Source organism: Malurus melanocephalus, unplaced genomic scaffold (assembly GCF_030028575.1).
Source record: "Malurus melanocephalus ecotype Western Australia unplaced genomic scaffold, MMel_1.1 scaffold_94, whole genome shotgun sequence".
Classification (NCBI taxonomy): domain Eukaryota; kingdom Metazoa; phylum Chordata; class Aves; order Passeriformes; family Maluridae; genus Malurus; species Malurus melanocephalus.
In genome coordinates, this window is record NW_026623326.1 from 1118396 (window position 1) to 1140702 (window position 22307).

Sequence of the window (22307 nt, forward strand, 5' to 3'; positions counted from 1 at the left end):
GTTACTTGAAATAATTGTGGAGATCTGGAAGAGGTGCTGAGTTTCTATTTTCTGTTTATTGAGGAAGGAAACAGTTCCTGTTAGGTTTTTGGGGGGAATGAGTACTTATTTATACTGCTATATTTTTCTCTCTTGTGTTTATTTTTAATACCATTTATAAGACTCTTTTGGAATGGTAGAGTTCTGCAAAATCTACACATGTGGCATGGCATTATAAAAACCTCTGTTGGGTATTTATGATACAGCCAGTACTTGGAAGGACCTTTTCCGGGTACTGCTCATGACTRTTGGTTTGGGTATCTCCCAGGGTGATTATGAGAATAAAGTGTTATTTTCTGTGTATGGCAGGGGTAGAATTAGGGAGGCAGAGATGCTGAATTACTTGCCCTCACAGCTGATGAAAGTCCTAAATGAAATKGCTCTAATTAGCAGGCAGTGGTACAAACTGGTTCATGCCCAGCCACAGGGAAAAAGGCAGTGTTGGGATGGAAGCTGTAGGAGAGGACACACTATAGCTCCATAAATGTAACTCAGGGAACGTCTCTGGAAATATCAGTTTCAATGTGTAGTTTAAGGGGGTTGGAAGGAAGGAGGTTAGAGCCAAAGGAAGTCGGCTACAGCCAGCTTTCCTTCTAGTTTACAGAATTTTTTACTGATCTCTGTTATATCAGTTTCCTCAAATGAGACAAAATGTTCTTTGAGTGTTTCAGGACATAGAAATGCACGTTGCGTTGTTTTGTGTGGATTACTAATGCTGTTGTTAATTTACTTTTACTTAATTTTGTCTTCCAGCCGCTGCTGCTGAAAGCTCTCTCAGGTTACTGTCCAGCGTGGCCCAGGAGGTGAAAGGACGAGGTACTATAAGCTGGATAGACTGTGGGTATGTGCCATGCTCTTTTCCTTATTGTCCCTTCCCCCTTTTGGGTTTTGTTGCTATCTTAGCTTTTTTTGATGGCTCCGAAACTTCCTGCTTTTAACTGGACCCRCATAATTCTTTGCAGTTTCTTCTGTAGGGAGCCTATATGTTACTGTCCTCTCTTCCTTTGAATGAGTGGGGGGGAATAATTTTTTCCCTTATGGCTATTGTTACTTCTCTGACAGCACRTTTTTCAGCTGAACCCCAGCTAACATTACCATTCATAGGGAGCACAACGTGTGGGATTTCTCCTCCCCTGGCTTGTGGGAAAAAAGCTTGSGTGCTGTGTGTCCCCTATGAATCCCACATGTGCCTCAGCTGGAGGGCAATGCAGTTCTCTGGGAGCAAATGTGTGAGCAGTAAGGCTGTGTGCTTGGTTTTGAAGCATCCACCCATTTGTGTTGTCAATRAAACATGCTTTGTTTTAAAGACATTGCTCTGTGGTGGTGTAAGTTCCTGGCAGTTTTTAATGTGAAGGCAGGGAGACTTGTTTTTGTAAGTGGTTGTGTGTGTGGGGAGGAATGAACAGGTGGGTGCTTTCTGGTTTGCACATGTGAAAATCTCTGCTGCGGTTCAGCTCAATAACACATTGCTTGTGGTTTTAGCTTGTGGATCGTAGTGCCTCTGCAGCTTTGAGGGCTTTGCCTGCAGGTGGCAAGTTCCCCTTCCTGCACTGCAGAGGAGCAGCTTGCTGCCTACCTGTGTGTTTGGGTGGATTGCCATGGTGTGAGCAGATTGTACATGGTGCACCAATGTAGGTCAACTCTGCCCAWAGTGTGGCTCCCTTAAAATTAAACTCTTGAAATAAACCCCATCCATCAAGCAGTGACCCAGAATAAGTGGGTTTGTGTTTGTCAACCTTTCCTGCTCTCCCCCTGCCACCAGRCAGGTATCTCTCCTGCAGAGTCCTCTGCCTCTGCCTTCTGTTTGCATTCTGCTGGACTCATCCAAGTGCACACACCTTTCATCTCTGCCCAACTGGTGGGGACAGAGTTCCAAGTCATCTGCTGGCAGAAAGCAGAACTGTTCCAAGTGGCAGKCAGTGGCCAGGGTGTTGTGACGTGGCCATAGGTATAATTCTTTCTTTGAGGGTAAAGCAGTGCRGTATTTCACATCACTTACTTGGGAAGAACCTGGAGAAAATAGCTGGGYATTTTTCAGAGGTGGGCTTCTATCATTCCAGCAAAGAGATACCATTACGGAGTTGTGAACTTGCTTCTTGGGGCAAGGTGAGCTGGAAGACTGGCTTGTGATAATGGAGGTCTTGGGGAATGCAAAAAAACCCCTAAACAAATAGTTTGAGCCTGAACCAAGTTTTGTTGTTGATTGGCTTTTTAAGTTTTTTAAGCATTCTGAAACCAATCTAGTAGTGTCGAGGTAACTTTTAAACATTTTTTTTTTCATGGAAGGTGTTTTCCTTTGCTTATTGCTTTAAAAAAAAATTATATGTTTTTTTAAAGATTTTATTTATAAAGGTGGCTACAAATCACTGCCCATCTTGTTGCAGTGATGATACCAGAGGCTGCATTAGTGCTGTCTGTCCCAGGTCACAGAGGGCCAGTTGTAGGGCCTGGACAGCTGAGTCCTACCAGAGTGGCTCAAAGCATTCTCCTGCAGMAAATATGCTGGAAGGCTTATTTGCAAGTCTTCATGCTGAAACAAACAGCACACAGATGCAGGGATATTTACAGCACAGGCTCAATTTGTTTTACAAATACTGACAAGAAATGTCTTGTTTGGCAGCAATATTTAGCAGGAAATTTTGGCTTTGCTCTTCACATCCCGCAGTACTGGGCTTCTTTGCCTCCAGATCCAAGCATTGGCAAGGCTGGCATACATGCAGAGTTGTGGTTTGTGCCTCTGCTTCCCTGTGGCGATGACAGCAGTCTTTTTCTTTCCTTTTTTTATTGACAGTGCTTCTCTTGTTTCTTGTCATTCTCCTCCCTGTCATTTTCAGAAGGCAAGAACATTCTGCTGTGCTGAGGGAGATCAGTGTGGATTGCTAAGTCTCGGCAGCGCATTCTGTATTTCGTACAGTGCAGGGCAGGGTGCAGGTTTGTGGCTGGAAGTGGACTTCCTGAATGCTGGTTTGCATGGAAACCATGCTCCTTGGCCTCAGCTTCTCTTGGATCTGTGSTATGAGACAGAGATTAGCCTTGAGCTTTCCGTTCCAGATTGARTAGTCTCAGGGAGGCAGGGAAGTTAGTTTTTCAGCATGATATAGAGAAATACTTGGTTTCTTGCTGAGACAATTGGTGTGGACTAGAGGAGGTTGCCTTTTAGTTTGTCACTTTGAGGCAGGCTAGCAGAGATCCCCAGAGTGCTGAGGCTTGGGAGATGGAGGCCTGGGAATGCTGTGTGCCTGCCTTTCCTGCACAGTTGAGCTCACCTGTGCCAGGTGCCATGCTGGAGTGGGGCTGTGTGACCCCCTGCATGTGGCACTGTAGATAAAGTCCTCATTGGGGTGATATCAGTCAGTTCCTGCAGGCAGATGGATACCTCCTTCTGGAGATGAAGGGGCAGCTCGAGAATTCCTCACTGCATTGAAGTGGTCACTGCTGCTGTGTGCTGAGATAGCCTGTGTGGCTCTGTGCACAGTTAAACAMGAAGCTATTTCAGTTGTGAGTAAAATACCCAGCAGTGATGTGATAAAAATATGTTTTATTTTAGCCTTCCCATGTTTTAATTAGGAAGTCCTTGCTGAGGCATTTGATGTTGAATGAATGGTGGTGTGAGAGACAAGAGAATACTGAATTAATTATGCCTGTTGAGATGTGTGGTATTGGGGATGGAGCACGATGTTGCAGGTCGCTAAATCTTCAGTGTTGCAGAGAGACGGATCAATCATCTTGGGAGCAAATGTTCTGGGACTGGTGTCTGGGGAGATGCCACGTTAATGGGAGCTGAGAGTCACAGCTTCTCTTCCTGGCTCTGCTAATGAGTCACTTATTGTTGCTTTGTGCAGTTAGTTACAAAAGGTGTATCTGTTTTCCAGGCAACTGGGTAAATAGTGCCTTATTCATTAGTAAATGTTTATAAAGAGTTTGGAGAACTTTGAAAGGAAAAATGCTGCAGCAGGACTGYAGTGCTCTTCAGGGCATTCAGATGCAATTGGAATGGGCATGTAAGAAAGCAGAAGGTTGGTATTGAATTATTTTTTAGTTTTAGGCTGATAGAAATTTGGAAAATTCAAGGGCATCATAGGGAATTGAAAGCTTACAATGTCTGCAAAAAGGCACAGAAAGACATCGTGTTTTCTGGCTGCTGCTACCTGACAGCAGGTTGAGGTTTGGGCTGCAGAGCCTCTGCGTCCCCCCGATCTCCCAAAACCTCCATCTTTTAAGGCCTGGAGGTAAGCACTGATGTGGTCAACTGAAAGAGGAGTTTTGTGAAAAATAGAAACTGCTGTCAAATCCTTGTGATGGCAAGTAAAAAGCACAAAGTGATGTAACTGGGAACACAGTTGGATGGAATTACCTTTAGAATGAAAGACACAATTCCTGTTGCTTGTCTTTAAAGCAGACAAAGCTCTAGTCTCTGTGGTGTCTTGAGGTGTCATTTCGAAGAATAGTTATTACAAAGTCATTCTCTAACCTTCTTAAGTGGGTTTTGTGATGAACCACTCTGTGACCAAGGTCTGGTGTTACTTGGAAGAGTCTAACTAGTTTAGGTGAATTGGAAAGAAARTAAAATGGCTTTGTTGAAGAGAAGTAAATGTGTTTGGCAGGTTATGAAGTGCATTGTGGTCAGGTGCAGCTTTGAGAGCTTGAAAGTAGCTCTCTCCATCATGAATATGATTTAGGGAACACGCCTGGGTTTTCCAGTTACTGAATTGTCTCTAGTTTTTATTGACTATAACTCTTGCCCAACTGTGGACTGGTGTTTTTTAAAAACCACCCATTTCTTTGGCTCTGGGTAATTATTCTGTGCTCAAACTTGCATGGTTCCCTTTACTGTAGGTCCCAAACATAAACAAATCTGTGTGATTTCCATCTGCTGTCATAGCGCGTGTGCTTGGCTTTAGCACATCAGACTGCTAGAAAGAGGAAATGCCATCTGGTTAAAATGTCTGACTAATTTTTGTTTGGTTTTARTCCCACTTTTTCTGCTTTTGTGTGTCATTTTTTTAGTCCCTTTTGTGTGTCATGTGCATCATTCTTGTAGTCACCGTCCCCAATAATTGCTTGTTATGGTAGCAGTCCATGACACTTAGCATAAAGGTGAGACCATWATTTGGCTGGCAAAGCAGGCCTTTCAAACCTACACAGCTAAACATGCTGGTTCACTAGAGAGCCAAATTTGATGAGTATTTGTSTTTTCTGGGATTTTCCCTGATATCCCTGTTTTTCTGCTTTTTAAATGAGGTCTTSCCAAATTTCTAATTTCCTAATGCTTTGATACACAAAGGCTTTACCTATCCACAMTGTCATAAATGAATGTGTTAATGCCTTGACATAGCAGGGAGAAATTTTAGAAATTTYTGGATGTACAGATGGTGTTAAGAGTAATTTTGCTCTCTAGTTTTTACCTTCATCCTMTAAARCYACYYAGAAGTAGGATTTATTTAAGAGAGTAAGTCTRCTCATCTTTCTTACTTYTAGCTGAATTTTAAAGCTGTTGAAMAGCTTTGAAATTGCAAATAAAACTGACCAGATGTAATAGTGAGAGAAAAAAGAGAGGAGGAGTGCTGCCTTGCCCTGGTGCAGCCCTTTCCATCCAAGCAGATTTGTGGTRTCTGGGATTTTGGCATTTTTCTACAGCAGCCTGGAAAGCGAAGGGCAGCTCAGGAGAGGATGGTTCATAGTGTTAGTGCCAGCCTGAAGGAGGTAGCAGGGCCTCTGTTTGCAGCTGGCCCAGGGGAGGTAAGGCAGATGTCCCTCAGGAACACTTTGCAAGTGAGTTATGCTGACATTGTGGTCCTTGTGTGAGTGCCATTTATATGCATTTATAGCAYAGATTTTCGATGCCTTCCTCCTGTCTCTGTCATAACCTGTCTGTGTGGTTAATGCTCATTCACATTAAAGCCCTTTCATTTTGCTGTAACAGTGACCATGCAGGAAGTGTTATGCSAGTCTGAAAAAAATCCTTTTTTAAGTTGTGAGCCTGAGCTCATACTGTTTCATCCTAAACTTGAGTATTCTGTGGGTTTTGCCTAGGGTTGCTCATTAACCAGATCTTCAGTGTTGCTGCTTTTCAGGCCAAAATGAAGAGTAAGCGAGCTAAGATTTAATGTAAAGAAAGTTACCTCAGTTTCCCTGCACCCAGTACTTCATTTAAAACATCCCCTCTCATCCATCCTGTCCAGGCCTGTGCTGCAGCTAAAGGTCATCAAATGGATGTACAGTGGGGTTGCAGCATCTGTGTGCCCATGGGTGACATGTTCAAAACCTGCATTTTGGGGTTCTTAGATKGGTGAGCTCAAAGGCAGAGCAGTAGTCATCTTGTGTCCCAGGTTAGGACAGTGCTCCCCTCTGTCCTTTTGTGGGATGAGGGAAGCTGCTGCTATGCAAAGAATTTGAGTGTTCAGTGRTTTTAGAAGTTCCTGCAAAGCCTTTGGTAACTCTTGTGAATGTGTTCACCTTATTTCTGTGCAGGTATGTGGGCTGCCAAGTGCCTCTTGCTAATTTATGTTTCCATGGAAAGTACCATTCATTATAACTTCTTGACTTTTTATAGGGGCTGGAGCTTATAATTTTTTCCATTAATTGTTTTAGCTTGACGATATGATGATATGTGTTACCTTTTTGTCTTGGTTTTCTTTCTGCTTTTTGGCTTGCTCTTGCTTGCAGTAAGAATTAATCTCGTGGGTTTTAATTTTCAGAAAATACTTCTTTTTAATCTTACTCCTCTAGATCCCTGGCCTCTCTAATTGACTAATGGGCACAGGGAGTCGTTTGTATTGGGTGACAAGTGGTGCTGGGTCTCCACAGCACATGGATYATTCTGTTTGCATTCCTGGCACGTTCCAAGGGAGTGTTTGGAGCAGAAGGCTGCAATCACCTGCAAGGTGATTGCAATCCCCCTTTGAAGTGGGGTTTTGCTGCATTCTARGGGGTAAAATCAGGCCCTAAATTCACACGAGACTCTGTCCTGTTCATCCTCTAACCGTTATCTTTAATTCTTTCCAGGAGTACATTTTCTGTTTTTGGTTTTCACACTCCCCCATCCCTTAAAGGATTCAAGYTTTTCATCTGCCGCACTGTTTGAGCGGCTCATTTGTTCTGTGCTGTGGAAACCTGTTGCTATTATTACTTCTTTTAGAAGATAATTTCCATCAGGAACCCAGAATGGGTGCAAAACGTTGCTTTGTTTTCCAAGACAAATCTTGTATTTAAGCTTCCTGTGCTCATTACTTCTGCATCCATTTCTCCTGGGTCCTGTTCCTTTTTTGGTTCCTGCAGATCCTTAAACTCCACTCAGGAGCAGAGTATCAAAGTGCATTTCTGCACTGATGGCTGAGTATGGGTTTTCTGTTCGAGTAGGTGTAAGTCATTACCATCCAGCTCTTTGGAGAAGTGCAAGCCAGCCTGATGGTTWGAGAAGTGATTTTTTTTTTCCTAGGAATTTTTTTTTTTCTGATTTCAGATCTGTCTCGAGAGACTGGTACAGGAAGGTGTGGGATCATTATAAATATGAGGAGMCTTACAAATGTGACATACTGTTAGCAGCAGTAGTTGTGGCAGCTGCTGGCCCAGGATGSGAGGGAGAAGTGAGGATTATGGGAAGGCAGGCAATGCCTGCAGTCTGAGAAGAGGAGAGTTTTGCTAGAATCAATCTCTTTTTGTTTGGTCAGCAAAGTACACAAACTGCTGTATTGTAAATGGATCATGCAGGGTGGGATCAGTSGCTGCAAGGAGAGTAAGTCAAAATCCCATATTGTCCCCAACAATGGCTAATGAATTTCATTTTTTGTTTTCAAAATCTTTTAGGAGCACATCCAACTACAGCTGACTGTTAGTGACTTCCTCTTTCAGATTAGGTTTGTAAGTGCAAATGTGTTTCATGCTTTTAGGAGGCTTGAGGAAATTTTTTCTGCTAACACTTCTTTTGCTGCTTTTTTGGGGTCACAAGCTTAATTAGTTGTTTGGCAGGATCTCAACTCCATGCTTTCTCAGGATGTTCATCAGTCTGTTGTCTGAAGAGGGTATTCTATGGAAGGTAGCCAGAGGGTACTGCAGAAGCTGTTCATTGAGCTGGGAAACCCTGTTCGATAATTCACTTCTGATAGCTGGGCTGAAATTGCAGTTGAACTCCCTGAAGTTACAACTGGAGTTCTCTGTGATGGTTTTCACTATAACATAAAAGAATGAAAGCACCTGAACAACAGAGACARAAATGAGCGAGCATGCTGGTAACAAGATGACAGCTTTGACTGGTACCTTCCAAAGTTTTTCCAGTGTCAGGAGGTTTGCTTTATAGGCAGTTCTGCTTCTGCTTTGCCATATTCCCTTGTTCTTGGAGCCTGTTCTTCCTCATTGCCTGCTCAGTTTTGTCTCTTCCAGCTCTTGGGATAGTGACAAATGTTTGTACAGTTGCTGATACAACAGAGCCTCCATTGCATTAGAGTCTACAGGTACAACTGTGATAKAAGGGGCTGCTGAAGCATAATATACGTGGATTGTTGAGCCTTGTTTCAGATGGAAAGATGTACAGATAAAAGAGAAAATCTGTTTAGAAATTGTGAGATCTGTGGTTCGCATGTTGGTTGCATCATATGCTAATAGAGGAATGCGATAGTTTTTTTGCAGGCAGATTTACTGACCTGGTTACTTAAATTGGTTCTGTCAGCATTTTTATTAATTACTTCTCTTGTGCCTGGAAACASTGTRGGTACRGGTGAAAAAGAAAGCTGGGTGCAGKSTGCATTGCAAAGTGCTGAGGATGCCAGGGCAGTGGCATGGAAGTGATGTGGCCACAGCACRGGCACGTGCTGCTGCTCTGTTGGCAACTGGAGACCTGAACGTTCTTGGATGGCATTTTTGTCATTGCCAAAGAGGGGTTTGACAATCATTCCAGATCCTTCCTGYCCAGAGATGTGATTGTGGGGCTGTTTTCTCTTCTTCATGAGAGGCCAATGGGCAGCATTACATAATAAGGGAAATAATTAAAAAGCTGCAAAAGATGTTATTTGTGCTCATGAAAGAGAATGGTGTTGAGGATGTTTGATCTTACTATACTCTTTTGGGACCTGACTGGATAATATTTGAATTTGCCCCAAGGAGGGAGTTTTGCACTTCCACCTCCTTGCACTATTTCTTAATTGAGATCCATCCAGCTTGGACTCATTTAAAATTTAGAAACCATGTGGACTTAACTGCAGCAAAACTCCTGGGTCTTACTCTGTGTGCCTCCTGTCTAGCTTTATCCTCTGTTCTTTCTCTCTCCAAATTACCTTGWCACATTGCTGCAAACGCCTTTTTCTGTGCTGCTCCTCATGCCACTGGGRACTGCCATCAGTATCTCTCCCTGCTTCTCCATCCTCATGACTGTGAGTGTCCAGACCTGTGGACAGTCCTGGACAGGCAGAGAATCTTGTGGCACTGCTAAGGAGAAGGGCTGTGACACRTCCCCCTCAGAGCTGGGGTGAGCCAAAGGAGGCCACATCTCCTTCACGAGTCCCTGGCCCCCCTCGTGCCCTGCCAACATCTGGCTGCCTGTGCTAAGGGGTTTGTTTATTCATGCATGCTAACCTGACAAGGGACCCCAGAGATTTACAGGGAGCACTCCAGCTGGGCTTCCTGCCAGCTCCATCATAACCCCCAGTGACAGAAATATGTCCTGGTAGAGGAGATGGACATGTGACTGGAAGGGGTGAAGTGTGCACACCATCTTTGCAATCCACACTACCTTTGTTATTATTTAGATTTCTTAGTTAGGTCAGTTTGGATTGTTCATTTTATTCTTCTTTTTACCAAACTGTCATATGTCTTCACTTCTCCAGCAAAGGCATGTTTTGGTTTTGTGGAAGGGGAAGGGTAGAGATCATGCCTGTGGGAGTGGAAGGAAGCTGTGCTATTGTGCYATTTAAGGTTTGACCTTATTACCACATAGACAGCTGCTGGTTAGGTCCTTGTGGTACTGAAAACAGGTTGATGTTTTGGATGATTTTCTGGGGAGATAATGCTGGATGATTGTAGGGCTGCTTGCAAGGGTCTCTTCAGCAGCAGCACAGCAGGGACCTGCCAGGATTCAAATTGCTCTGGACAGGAATRGCAGGAGGCAGCCAAGGGTGGCTGCTGGGGACACATTATTGACCTCATGCTCAAGCCATTATTTCCCGAGCCTGATGCCTTGTCTGGAGTGGCTTGGCCTGGATTGGTAGAGTGCTGATTTTGGCAGTGGTTTCTGGCTTTTTAGGTTTGGGAGGTTTTTTAGCCTGTGGGTTTTGGGTTTTTTTCCCTTTTCATTTTATTTCCTGTTTTGGTTGGGGTTTTTTGGTTTTTGTTTTTTTTTGTTTTTTTTTTACTTTTAGTCATTATAACAAACTCTTACACTGCCTCTTCAAGTGGTATAATTAAATTGCAAGAACCGGAGTCCTAATTACACTCTCCCCTGTGAGAGTTGAGGAGCTCATCTTCAGAGAGAGGCTGTTGGCTGAGATTCAAAAGAGACAAATCTCAGAGCAGGCTGCATCTGTGTTGATATTTACTCTTATTAAGAATAATGGTCATTACCAAGTGATATCAGAGCAGGTTGCTCTTTGCAGTTTATTTTTGTCTGTTAGTGAGGCCAGAAGGAAAAGAGGAACGGGTCCATCTCTGCCATTTCTGTATGTCTCCTTTTCTGCTTTTTCCAAAGARTTGTTAGTATAGCATCTGAGCTGGTGGGTCTGGCATGTGCAAAAGTCTTCACTGATGCATGAAAAAGTTACTGATACATATTTAGACATTTCCTATTCTTGGAATTTGCTCCTCTTCTATCCCGTGCATCAGTATAGATAGCTTGCATAAATAGGCTAAACTCTTAATGCAGTGGTGCAGAATCTGCCCACTAAATGGTAGGAGACATACTCGAGCAAATGCTGCTTTCTTTCCTGTGATAGTGGCTGTGCATTCAGGCAGCTGTGTGAATCTCTGCAATTGGAGAAATCCTGAAAGCAGGGCAGACTTAGATCCAATGAAATAGCTATTCTTATATTTCTTTTTTTTTTAATAGAAAGTCGTGCAAACAGAAAATGAATTGCTGAGARGTGAAGTGGTAGGAATTGCTAGCTGCTTACTCACAGGTATAGCTCAGWATTAATGCTTTGTAGTTTTCTTCCACTATAAACATTGCAGAACATTAGTATCCCTTCAGATCTATAAATGACACATAATGGAAMATTACACTTTCTTCCCCACATGGTTAGAAGTTGCACCAAATAGAAGCAGAACAGGCAGCAGAATTCTCTTGATGGTCATTTTAGTCCTCTGCTGATGCCAGAACAATTGTCTGCACAYCCTGGGGGTTCACAGACCCTGTTGCTCGAGGTAGGTTTTCAACATTACACTTGTTCACATCMACCACCTGACATTTATCTTGGCAAAGGTAAGATAGCCACAGGTACATGTGTGCACTGGAAACATTTGAGAGTGTCTAGGAGAGCATTTACAAATGCTGACAGTGCTGCAGGCTGATTGTWGTTAACTGCCTGGCACTCAGCTGCAGCAGGGCCATAAGAGCTTCTCTGTGCCTCTGAATCTGTCTGGAGTAAGACAAGAGGATGATCTGAAATCAGTTTGGTATCTTCTCTGGAGATYCCCTGACCTTCAAGTCATTTGGGTTTAGCCCATGGGACCACTGGAGACCTACAGGTGACAGAAGACAGGATGTTTCTGACCCCTGGGTTTGATGTTGCTGGAGACTTTCAGTATGAGCTCCATGTGGCAAACATGGTTTTTTTGGCATAACTCCAAATCCAGGGCATTTGTTCTGTTAGTCTGGTTTTATTGCAAGGACACATGTCCACATTATTCAGTYCTCAAGCTCAGACTTCCAGTCTCCCAAAGAGGCAAAGAGTGTGTTTATGGGTTACAGTGATCTGAAAATGCAAAATTGACATGAATTCAGTAAGACTCTTCAGATAAACATCCTTCTGTTCTATGGAGATGACAAGTATTCCTTCCTGATGTGGTAGTTGTGAGCTTTGTTAGTTTCTTAAAATACTCATTTCCATCTTCAGCATAATATTCTGATTTTGCTGGATGTGTCCATGACACACATCCTTCCACATTTCCATTTATCGTAAGCATTTGGGAAGTTTCCACTGAGGTGCACTCTCACCTGCAGCTCATTGTGAGCTTGGTGTTTGTTGTTGTTCACATTTGTAGAAAGGCAGCTGGAGAACATCGAGAGAATTAGCAGCAGCACTGGCAGCAGCACTTAATTTGGTGGGGCTCTTGCAAACCTTGCATCTTGCTGTCTCTAATCAGTTTAAACTTGATGGGTTTTCAGTGTTTTCATTTTCTAAATTGATTTATCTGCGTAAAAGGTACAAGTTGTCCTCTGCTGGGAACAAGTTTCCAAGCTGTTTAATCTTGCTGTTTGTCAATGCAGAGAACAGCCTTGTCAATGTGAATCATCCTCTTTTCTGTTTTGCTCATSTCCCCAGATCTTCAACCAACTTCTTATTCACTTCAGCTTGAAGTCTCCTTATGGCTTCACTCTTCCACTGTTTAGGACTGTGCTCTTTGACCAGCACCTCAACAGTAGTATGGTTGTACTGGAAACTTGACTTTCTACATTTTGTGTTAATCCCAGGGACAGAAGATCTGCTGAGGTCCTTGGATGTGCTGGAATGAGCTGTCTCTGTAGGGGTTAGGGCTTGGCTTTGGTCTGTAAATTTAACACAATRCACTGTGTCCTGACCAAACAAACAGAGAAGTTGAATTGACTAATGGGGCTTTTCACAATGCTTGTCCCACAAACTTAGCTAACCAGCTTCCAAATTACTGGAAGCTGATGAGGAAGAGTAGCAACGAGTTCTCAGAACTGAATGCATTTGATTTTCTTCTTTGGTAACCTTTGTTCCAATATGTGTTTTTTGCAGTGATACTGAAAGCCGAAAATTATGCAAGAAGATGAAGGTAGATCCTAATTCAAAGGAGAAGGGAGTGGATTTACTCCATTATAAGTGAGTGCTGGGCTGGGATTTGTAGTTCATAATTGTTGATACCCCCATTAAGACTGYTCATTCTCCTTTCAGCCCCATCCTGCCGCAGCATTAAGATGACTTATTTTTTTATCCTTTGACATATGAACTCAATTGCTGTTTCTTCAGTTTGCAAGCATGTGTTATGACAGAAGTTGAATTAAATTTATTCTGCTGTTGCATAGAGAAAACTAAAAGCACAAGTGGGRCCAGGGAGAGATGTCCAATGGACTAAAACTGCCCAGGGCACAGGGCTGATGCCTCAGATTTGAACTTTCTTGCCTTCTGTCACTTGCTGGCTTGTGCTTTGGACAAGTTGCTTCACCTCTCTGTGCTTTTCAAAGACTTCTTYATAATGTGAGTGGAGAAAGGCAAGTGTCGTGACAGAGCAAGAGATTTTTCTTCCTGAGAATAATATGAGTGGGAGTACTGTTAGGTACACCAAGTAGCTGTATCTCCATTTCCAAAAATCATGCCTCAGTAAATATTCTTGTTAAAGTGTCAGGGAGGAAATTGTTTACTAGGAAACTGTTTTCTTTACACTGGTTTGCACCCTCCCTTTTTCCTTCCTCTTATTCCCACCCCTCCCCCACCCACCCAAATTACTGGACTGTAAATTCTGCTTAGTTCTGTGGCTTCAGCAGGATAATGTTATTCTGGTTAGTGAGAAGTCAGGAAGAGCAGCTGTATGAATTCCAGTAATGTTACTGTAAGTTAACACTATTCCCCACTCCTCGTTTGACAGGGACGGTGCATTTCATACTGCATATAACAGAGCGGCCACATTGAAGGTAAATTTAAATATTCCATTATTATTCTTTTGGTTTTTCTAGATATGGGTGAGACATTTGTGGATTAAAACCTGGTGTTGGTGTTTTTTCATTCTGGAGGCATGAAAGGGAGGGGATTAATCTTCATAAACAGCTGTCAGAATGGCCTAAAGGTTTTTGTGTGCATACATGTCTGTCAACCACAGATCTGTGAAAATTGTTTATTGTTTAAAAGGTTGGCCCCATGTTGAACTGGTAGGTGAATTGCAAGTTAACTTGCACACTGGTAACAAAAAAGGATTTTCATGTTTTAATTACAAGGTGCTCTTTGTGGCAGTATAACTAAAAGTATTAGCAGATACTGCAGTTTGATAAGGAGTTCTCTGAGGTTCTTAGATTGTGTGTTTATAAACTGTAAAGAGAGCTGAGTGGCCTTATCTTTTATCAGATTGTGGAACAACAGCTCCTATGAAAGCGCTCTGAGTGCATCAGGTATAAAATGACCTTTCTTCTTTTCCGGCAAATTTTGACATAAAGGAACAGAAGGCAGTATTCTGTGGGCAAGGGAAGAGAAGGCATGAGACATGATAGGAATGTGCAGATCCAGATGATTGTGGAAATGGTGAGCTAAAAGCAYAGTGAGCAGGCCCAAAGTGTGCAGCTTTCCTTTGCAAACCCTGGTGAAACACTGGGTGTATCCTGACGGGAGGAGCCCTGCAATGCTTTGGCTTTTGGAAATCACTTCTGTTCAGCTCTGACGGCCAGTTCGTGGGTTTTTCCCTCCCCCAGCAAACCTGGGTTCTGCGTAGTCATCAGTCTTTTGAAGGCTTGATGACATCACAGCAGGTTGACATAATTCCATGTGCTTCCTCTTTCTGGTTTGTTCAGGGGATCGCCTGGGATGGAGGAAATCCTGTGTGAGATGCTGTGTGACCCTGAGTCTGCCAGAGTGGCTTTTCCTAAATGCAYTTGCTCTGGACCTTGCTTTTACAGCCAGAGGTGGAGAGTATCTGATGGGGGACTGTCTTGGAAGTGTGCCCTGACTTGAATTCAGTCTTCACTTGAGGCTGTCCTGCAGGATTTGTCTGAGATGGGGAGAGTAGGATGGTGTCTCTTCCATCTCCTGCAGTAGAAATCTTGCATGGTATTATGAAAGGCAGTGTTAAATACCCAGCCCAGTCATCAATTGCCTAAACCTGCTTCTGTAATTAGTGAGGAAATGCAGCTGGTGATAATTTTTTTCCTTATATTGATGAGTGATGGGGTAAGGTAGACTTGCTTGTTGCCTAGATTTGGGAGATTTGAACAATACATGATGTGTCTCTCCTCCCTTCCATAAAGTGCTGCAACTAGGAATAAGTGCTGTGACTCTTCCTTACAGATCAGATCAAGTGGAAAGCACCTGCAGTGCTCCAGGGAGCGTTGGGCTGAGAGGCAATCACAGCACAACAGGAACCACATCGTTCAGTTGCTGTATTGTAATGAGCATTTTGCACTTCCCTTTTGCCCTGCRTGCTGGGGAGAAGAAAGCAGCATCCCATGGACAGAGATGCAGCATCCCATTGGGGGTGGAAGAGGGATTTTGAAGCTTCCTGACTCTAGGGGCTGAAGTCCTTCTCAATTTACCTGTCCCTGTGAAACCATCCACTAATGATTTACAGGTTGGGCACTGGATCAGAGCTGGGCAGCAGTCAAATAATTCAGCTGAGTGCTTGTTCTGCTGCTCACAGCTGCCTGGATATTTTCTGTATTTTTCCCACTGTTCCTCTACTCCCTGTTTTCATCTGTTGAGCAGTGACCTTTGTTTCTCTCTCTCAGCTGTGTTTGTCAGGAATCTCCCAGTACATTCAAACAGAGAGCAGCAGAGCAACACAATTACATAGGGTATCATACTCATTTTATGGACAGGTGGACACACTGAAGAACAGGGAGATTAAAGGATTTGTTTCACATCATTCGGCAAACTTTTGGCAATAAAACTCGGATCTTCTTTCTGGGCATCCAGTAGACATATTAATATTTGTATGACATTTTGGAGAGTGATGGACACAGCTCTGAAGAACTGTAAAAGGATTCTTCTGAAGTAATCAGCAATTTCATAGATGTGGCTGATCCAGCTGATAGTRTACTCGGGTTTTTAGAAAAGCTTTTCATTTCTTAAAGTAACTAAATCCTTATGTAATTAGCAGAAATGCCTTTGTGGTTTCACTGTTAGAAAAATGAGGAATAAAGGACAGCTCAGTGTTCACAGTGGGGGGAAGTGACTTGTCTGTCAGAACCTCCTGCTGCMGACACTGTTAAGATCTGAGCTGTTTGGGGTATCTAGGAAAGGGGGATGGAATGCAACAGAACAAAATTCAGTGATGCAAAATTACTAGGAATAGTTTAAAAAAATATTTTCAATTCTTTGCAAAAGGGCTTAGGTTCTCACAATATGAAAAAGGACAGCTGGAGGAGATTCCAGTAGATATTTCTGTAACTGTGAGTTTAAAAAGGGAGTGATTACTTCTTTTTTTGCTCCAAATTTAAGGGTAAACCATGCCATTTTGGGATGGCTGATTTGAAACAAATAACTGCAATGTTTAAAAAAAAGTTTTGGAACTTGTAGCTACATATTGTGAAAACCAATAATTTATGAGTCTTAGAAACAGTTTCAGATAGCCATAAGAGATAGAAACATTGATAATAAGAGAGCACAAAGGTCCATATACAACAGCTGGTGCAGAGTCAGTAAACTTAAGTTCTTTTTGCCAGAAATTGAGAGTATGTCCCAGTGTATGCTGTATAAGAACTGTAAGTATAGTCTATCTGTAGTCATCTGCTGTTGGAGAAGACCTGAGCTTACATCAGTCTTTGGTCTTACCTGGAATATCTGTTCATGTGTTGCTTTAGCCACACGATGTCTGGTTTTCAATAGGGCCACCATGCCGGTGTCCAGGCTGTATTTATTACATGATGAAGCCTTTTCTGAAGTATAAAGTGCAGGGAGAGTTTTGCCCTTCTTCTAAAACAAAGAAAACTCAACTGAAGTAAAAATCTCCTTARTACTAGCAAAGGGAATAGATGAACCAGGACCTGATGAAATTGGTCCTGCTCTAAACCCTGAATCCTTTTCAAGCTGGCTCTTGTAAGGAGTGTGTGTGTGAAATTGAGGCAGGTCTTTTTACTAGCATCATTACTTCAAAGGAGTGACAAGTACAGGGATGTATTTTTGTATATTTTTTTCAGGTTAAACCTAGGTCCATGTATATGATCACCAGCTCTTTTTTTAAACCTTGCTTGTTTTTAGCAGCATATGCTGGGTGAAGCACATCCTGTATTCTGCTGAACCGAGGTCTAAGGTTCAAAGCTGGCACAGCTGATTACTGCCCACCGTGCTTCTGTCCATGCCAGGGGGTCAAAACAGGTCCTGACTGTACCAGCAGGACTGAGCAGAGCTGGTTCTACAACAACAGGGTTGCTGTGCCCTGGACCTTGCTGTGGCCTCTTACACAGCCTGGGTACCACTGCTGTTCTGTGATTTGAGTGCTGTGGTTTGTTTGGGTCTTGTTCTTCCCTGTTTCAAGTAAGAGAGGAAGTTCTCTTTGCTTTGTGAAGAATTGAGCTCAAGGCAGCGTACTGCCTGCTCCTGCCAGAAGACATTACACATCTAATTTTTTTCTGTCTTGGCTGAGAGGGAGAGGCTGKATGAATTAAATCTCTTTAATCCCCCATCCTCTAACCACATCAGTTTCTACATGACTGAATTTGGCATGCTGGAATTCTTGAAACTAGCAGAGTCARTTACACTCATTAGCAGTTTGAAATGTTGACCCCTCTCTCCTCCTCTCAGATGTGTAGTTGAAATCTGTTCATACTGTGGGTGAGCAGAACTTGATGCAGGTGTCCTAAAGGTAGAACATCTTTGCTGTTTTGTYCTCATCTTTCCTTTCCCCACGTACTACTAGTCTTCTTAGGATGTCATTTGGGATGTTAATGCCTCTAAGTCTGGAGCTTTTTACACTATAACTCCATTGTAAACTACTTTATTTTTTTTCCCCCTAGCAGCTCCTTTCCCTGATAATGCCACTGTAAAACAAATTTCTTCTGGAGGTGTTTGTCGTCCTCACCCGTTAGGTCCTTCTTGCTGTGTACGTTAAGTTTTTGGTTGCTGTCTGGTGACTGATACATGCTGCCTCTTGTGATAAGACAAATCTTTTCAATATTAGCTGTGCAAGCAGACAGAAACATAAAATGCAATAAATGGATCCTGCTGTAAGCTCTGAATCCTCCAGAGCCTTGCAKTACCAACTGAGAGGCAGGAAAATGAGCTAAACTCCCCTCTCTGTTGATAAACTGCTGGGATGTTGTGCCACAATAGCCTCAGCAAAGGCAGAGAGGCAGCAAAARTGTCTGTGGGACTGTGACACATGTCACCAGGTGTACTGACAACCTGCTCCTGAGGATGGGGAGCACACACCCAGGCTTTTAGATAGAGTCCTGGTGTGTGTTAGTGTAGCTCCCTTAGTGCTATGACAGCTTCATCTGCTCRCTCTCACTGAAGGAAGCGCCTCAGGAGCTCACAACATTACTGGTGTGGCAGAGCTCCTGTATGGGAGTGGACACACWTACCCACAAGCAATGCCATAGGAAAAGCAGTGGGGTCATTCTGAGTGTGAATGAACATGGAATACCAGGTATTGTGTTTCCTGGAGCACAGACATCTGAGGATAAARGTGATCAAGCCTGTGTTTCCATGTACAGCTGGAAATGGAGGGTAGCGTTACTGTCAGAATCCATGGAGACTRTCTCATTGATTTGGGAGGGCTGGAGTTTGCTTCAGGCTCAGGTTGAAATCAGAGCTATCAGAGTGTATTTCCTTATGGTAAAGAGTGTGTCTGTGGCCTACTGAAAGGGATTTTTGGTTGCATGTCCGTTAGGTAAAGCAGTTACAAAGTATGTGTGCGTGTGTATTTGCTTGTTGAATGTGGGAGCTGCACACTGTAGGGTTTTGTATTTCTCACTGCTCCTGTCACATTTGCTTCTTATTCTCATCCCTGAAACTGCATTCAGTGGATTTTCTAGGKAGGTGAGTCACACAGGGAGCTATTGGTGGATTATTCTTCCTTTGCCCAAATGATCAGTTTGATCTGTAAGCGTGTTCATTTGCTTTGGCTCACAGCAAGTATCAGTGTGCCCTGCAGCTAGTCCTGTTACTGAGGTACGGTCAAGGGCATGGGAGCCTGACCTCTGCGTAAAGACAAGTCATTCCTGCTAACCCATGGACTCTCTGTGGAGAGTCTAGTACCATGAAAGAGCTCTCTGAAGGATCCTTGAAGCTGTTCTCTGTGTGCTGGTCCACTTCCACTATGTTTTCTCCAGTTTTATAGCAGAAGTAGGAACTGATAAGTTGGAATACCAGTTATGATGAAGGTACACACCCACATATCACTTGGTTTCTGCAACAGGATATTTCTGCTAATTTGCATTAGAGGAGATGAATATATGAGCAGAAAAGCAAAGGCACTAATTGGATGGGGTTTGCGTCACRGCATGGATTTAAGATTGGATCTCTCATGATTTCCATTTGTGTTCATTTAGAAGCTTTTTTCCCCTGTTTATTACAGTCTATGGTGGCCTTTCTCAAGGATCCAGAAGGTGCTCCACTGTGGGAAGAAGATCCTGAAGCCAAAGATATTGTGCATGTGGACAGTGAAAAGGTACATTAACTGGACAGATGTTCTGTTATTTATAAATAAATGGGGTGAAGGGAGTGTGTGTGTTTGTATTAACTCTTAGTGAAACTTCCAAAACGCTTTGTTTCTTTGGAAGGGAAGATTAAAGCACCCAACCTGTTTGAAGTGATTTGACAAACTGTAAACTGATAACTGTAAAGTTCTGTGCTTCCTGCTCTCCTCTGCCCTGCATGTGCTCATGACCCCAGTGTGCTCATAGCCTCACAGCAAGTGTCAGAGCTTGTGGACAGTGTGGGGGCAGAGCCCTCTTTGTCTCAGCACAGTGCAGCAGCTTGCAAGCTGCAGCCATTAAATAATGCAAGCAGGAGGTAAAATGCTGCTCTTAAAACTGCAGGTTGTCATTAAACCTTGGRTTCCCTCATGTGCCTGAGGTCAGGAAGTGAGGAGCCAGAAGAAATGGGATCCAGATCTTGAGGGATTTAACTTTATACAGTAACTGTCCTCTCAGTGTTAAGTGGGAAAGCAACAAATATGATGAAACTACCTTAAAAAGCCAGTGCCACCAGTTACCCATTATTTTCTTTCTAATATAATCAGCTTGGTCTTTTATATTAGTTTTCTAGTCTATAGATTTTTTAAACTTTAATTGATTGGACTCTAGCTGGTATTTTGTAAAGGGCTTTTTCAATTTTCTAGCTTTCATTTTTAATATTAGAAATGGTTATTTTGACATTCAGTTTTTGTAGGAAGATTAATTTTTAATGTTCACCCTCTATACTCTATTACAAGGCTTCCAAGGGTTGCATTCAATTTGAAAACTTCAYCTAGTTTTTATATCATGCTGGTACTGAAAAATCTTTTTCTCATGGCATCTCATAGGTTTGGCAAGGTTTCATAGTGTRAAAACTGAACTTGTTTTGTTATTATTGAGTCTGACTTTTTGAATTGCAATATGGATTTTGGATGTGTCAGCGGAGAAAGAGTTTCCAGTCAGAGATTCTGCAGTGAGAATGAACTAAACCATGGAATTTCCACATATTAACACTGAAGATACTGGTCTAGGATATTCAGCAGATATTTGAATGTATAATAAATTTTGTCATCTTCCTTCAGGTTAAAATTGGGCAAGGAAAAAAATAATTGAGTCCTGTCTGCTAGGAAAGATGAGCCCTTTTCCCTCAGATAACAAACCTGTATTTTATGAATAGAAATATTAACTTTTGGAAATTGTCATGCAGAAAAGAAGAGATGTCATTGAGTATGTGTGGGTTTTTTTCCTTTGGTTCATTCACTAGGAATTGAGAAGGCTTCTGAAGAAGGAAGACAAGCCCCTTCTGATGATGTTCTATGCCCCATGTAAGTAGTYCAGCATGTCCTGTCACCTCTCTCTCCCTTGTGCACTGAGAGATGTCCAAGTCTGACTAGAATCTTCACCTGTGCTTCACTAGTAATACCATCTTGTGCCATCTTTATCATTCAACTCCTTGTGTTGTTCTGCCTTTTGTCCTCAGTTTTTCCCTGGTTGTCCATCACTTGTATCCCAGTCTCATCTATTTCTCTTGTGATGATGACTCTTGCTCAATGTTCTTATAAGCAGCTGYTTKCTTTGATTYTGTTACCCRTTGTCCTTTCTAGATTTGTGCTGCMCAAAACAGAARCAGTGTATGCTGGAGGCAGAGGGAACAGTGCAGTGCTCAGGAGCCAGGRCTATTGTTCCTGCTCCATCCCAGAGGCACCGTGCGTGTTCCTACCTACATTGGCAGGAGTAGCTYGAGTGCAGGTGGGGTTTCAGGAAGAGAAGAGCACATTGGAGTCCCTCCATTTCTTTTGTGACCTTGACCTTGTATTTTGGCTATCTGGTCATTGCATTGGCTGCTTGTTCCTGAATGTTGCAAATCTACAGCTGCCTTTTTGTCCTTCCTGGCAACTGCTATGTGAGAGGCTTTCCAGCTCTTCTAAGCAAGATAGGATYGCTCAGTTTGGGAGGCAGGGAATCCATGAGAAGGGAATAAATGTGTGACCTGAACTAGGAAAGCCTCCCAGCACTGCCCTGGTAGGGAAATTGATATTAGATACCACGAGCAATTTGCTGGCTGATTCTCTTTAAAACTCTGTCTCATCGCAACATTATTTGGTGTTTCTCAGTGTATTTTTGCTTGTAATTACTGCCTGAAACACCAGTCCACCTTTTTATTCTCATCTGAGCTTTGCCAAGATGGCCAGAATTGCCCAAGACTTGGTTTGATGCGTCACTAAGAGGGTGAATTTTCTTTTAATTAAATCACTTGTAGCTGTGTGCCTTCAGTCTCCGTGGCAGCGTGGTCCTGTGTGGCCTGGCATGGTGTGTGGCTGTTGCCAGTGGCTGCTGCCTTGGATCAGCAGGAGATGATACGGCTGCTCTGCTGTAAATCGTCCCTTYGGGGAGAGTTGGGCTCACAGTGCTTTCACAGTTTACCTGTATCAGGAATAATTGTTTTCCACAACCGAGTCTCTGACTGAAATGTGCCTTATCTAACCCTTCGTTCTCTTTGAACCGTTCCCCCAGAAACCCTCCTCCTTCCAGTTTCTCTTCTTTGAAGTGGCAAAACACCTGCTAGTTTTCAGTGCTGTAATACTTGTGCTGCTTTCCAAACTGCTGTGAAGGAAGTCTACTTGTGAGTTTTTTTTCTTMCTCTCCTGATTTCTCAGTTTGTAACTCTCTTATACTTTATTTAATACACAAGACCTTCTGACTTGGTTGTTGTCCAATTTTTGTTTTCTTCCTCCTTTTACTGGAGACAGAACACATCCAGCAGTGTCTTTGAGCAGCTGAAATT

At 42.9% G+C, this 22307-nt stretch overlaps 1 protein-coding gene across 1 annotated transcript in view; it reads left to right on the forward strand.

The window, feature by feature from the left end:
* Positions 1-22307, forward strand: part of PDIA5 (protein disulfide isomerase family A member 5) — a 97491-nt gene that overhangs the window by 13917 nt on the left and 61267 nt on the right. The window contains exons 3-7 of the mRNA XM_057368569.1: positions 793-880; positions 12945-13028; positions 13792-13837; positions 19423-19515; positions 20787-20847. Coding sequence (XP_057224552.1) covers positions 793-880; positions 12945-13028; positions 13792-13837; positions 19423-19515; positions 20787-20847 — 372 coding nt within the window. The remainder of the gene's footprint in view (positions 1-792; positions 881-12944; positions 13029-13791; positions 13838-19422; positions 19516-20786; positions 20848-22307) is intronic.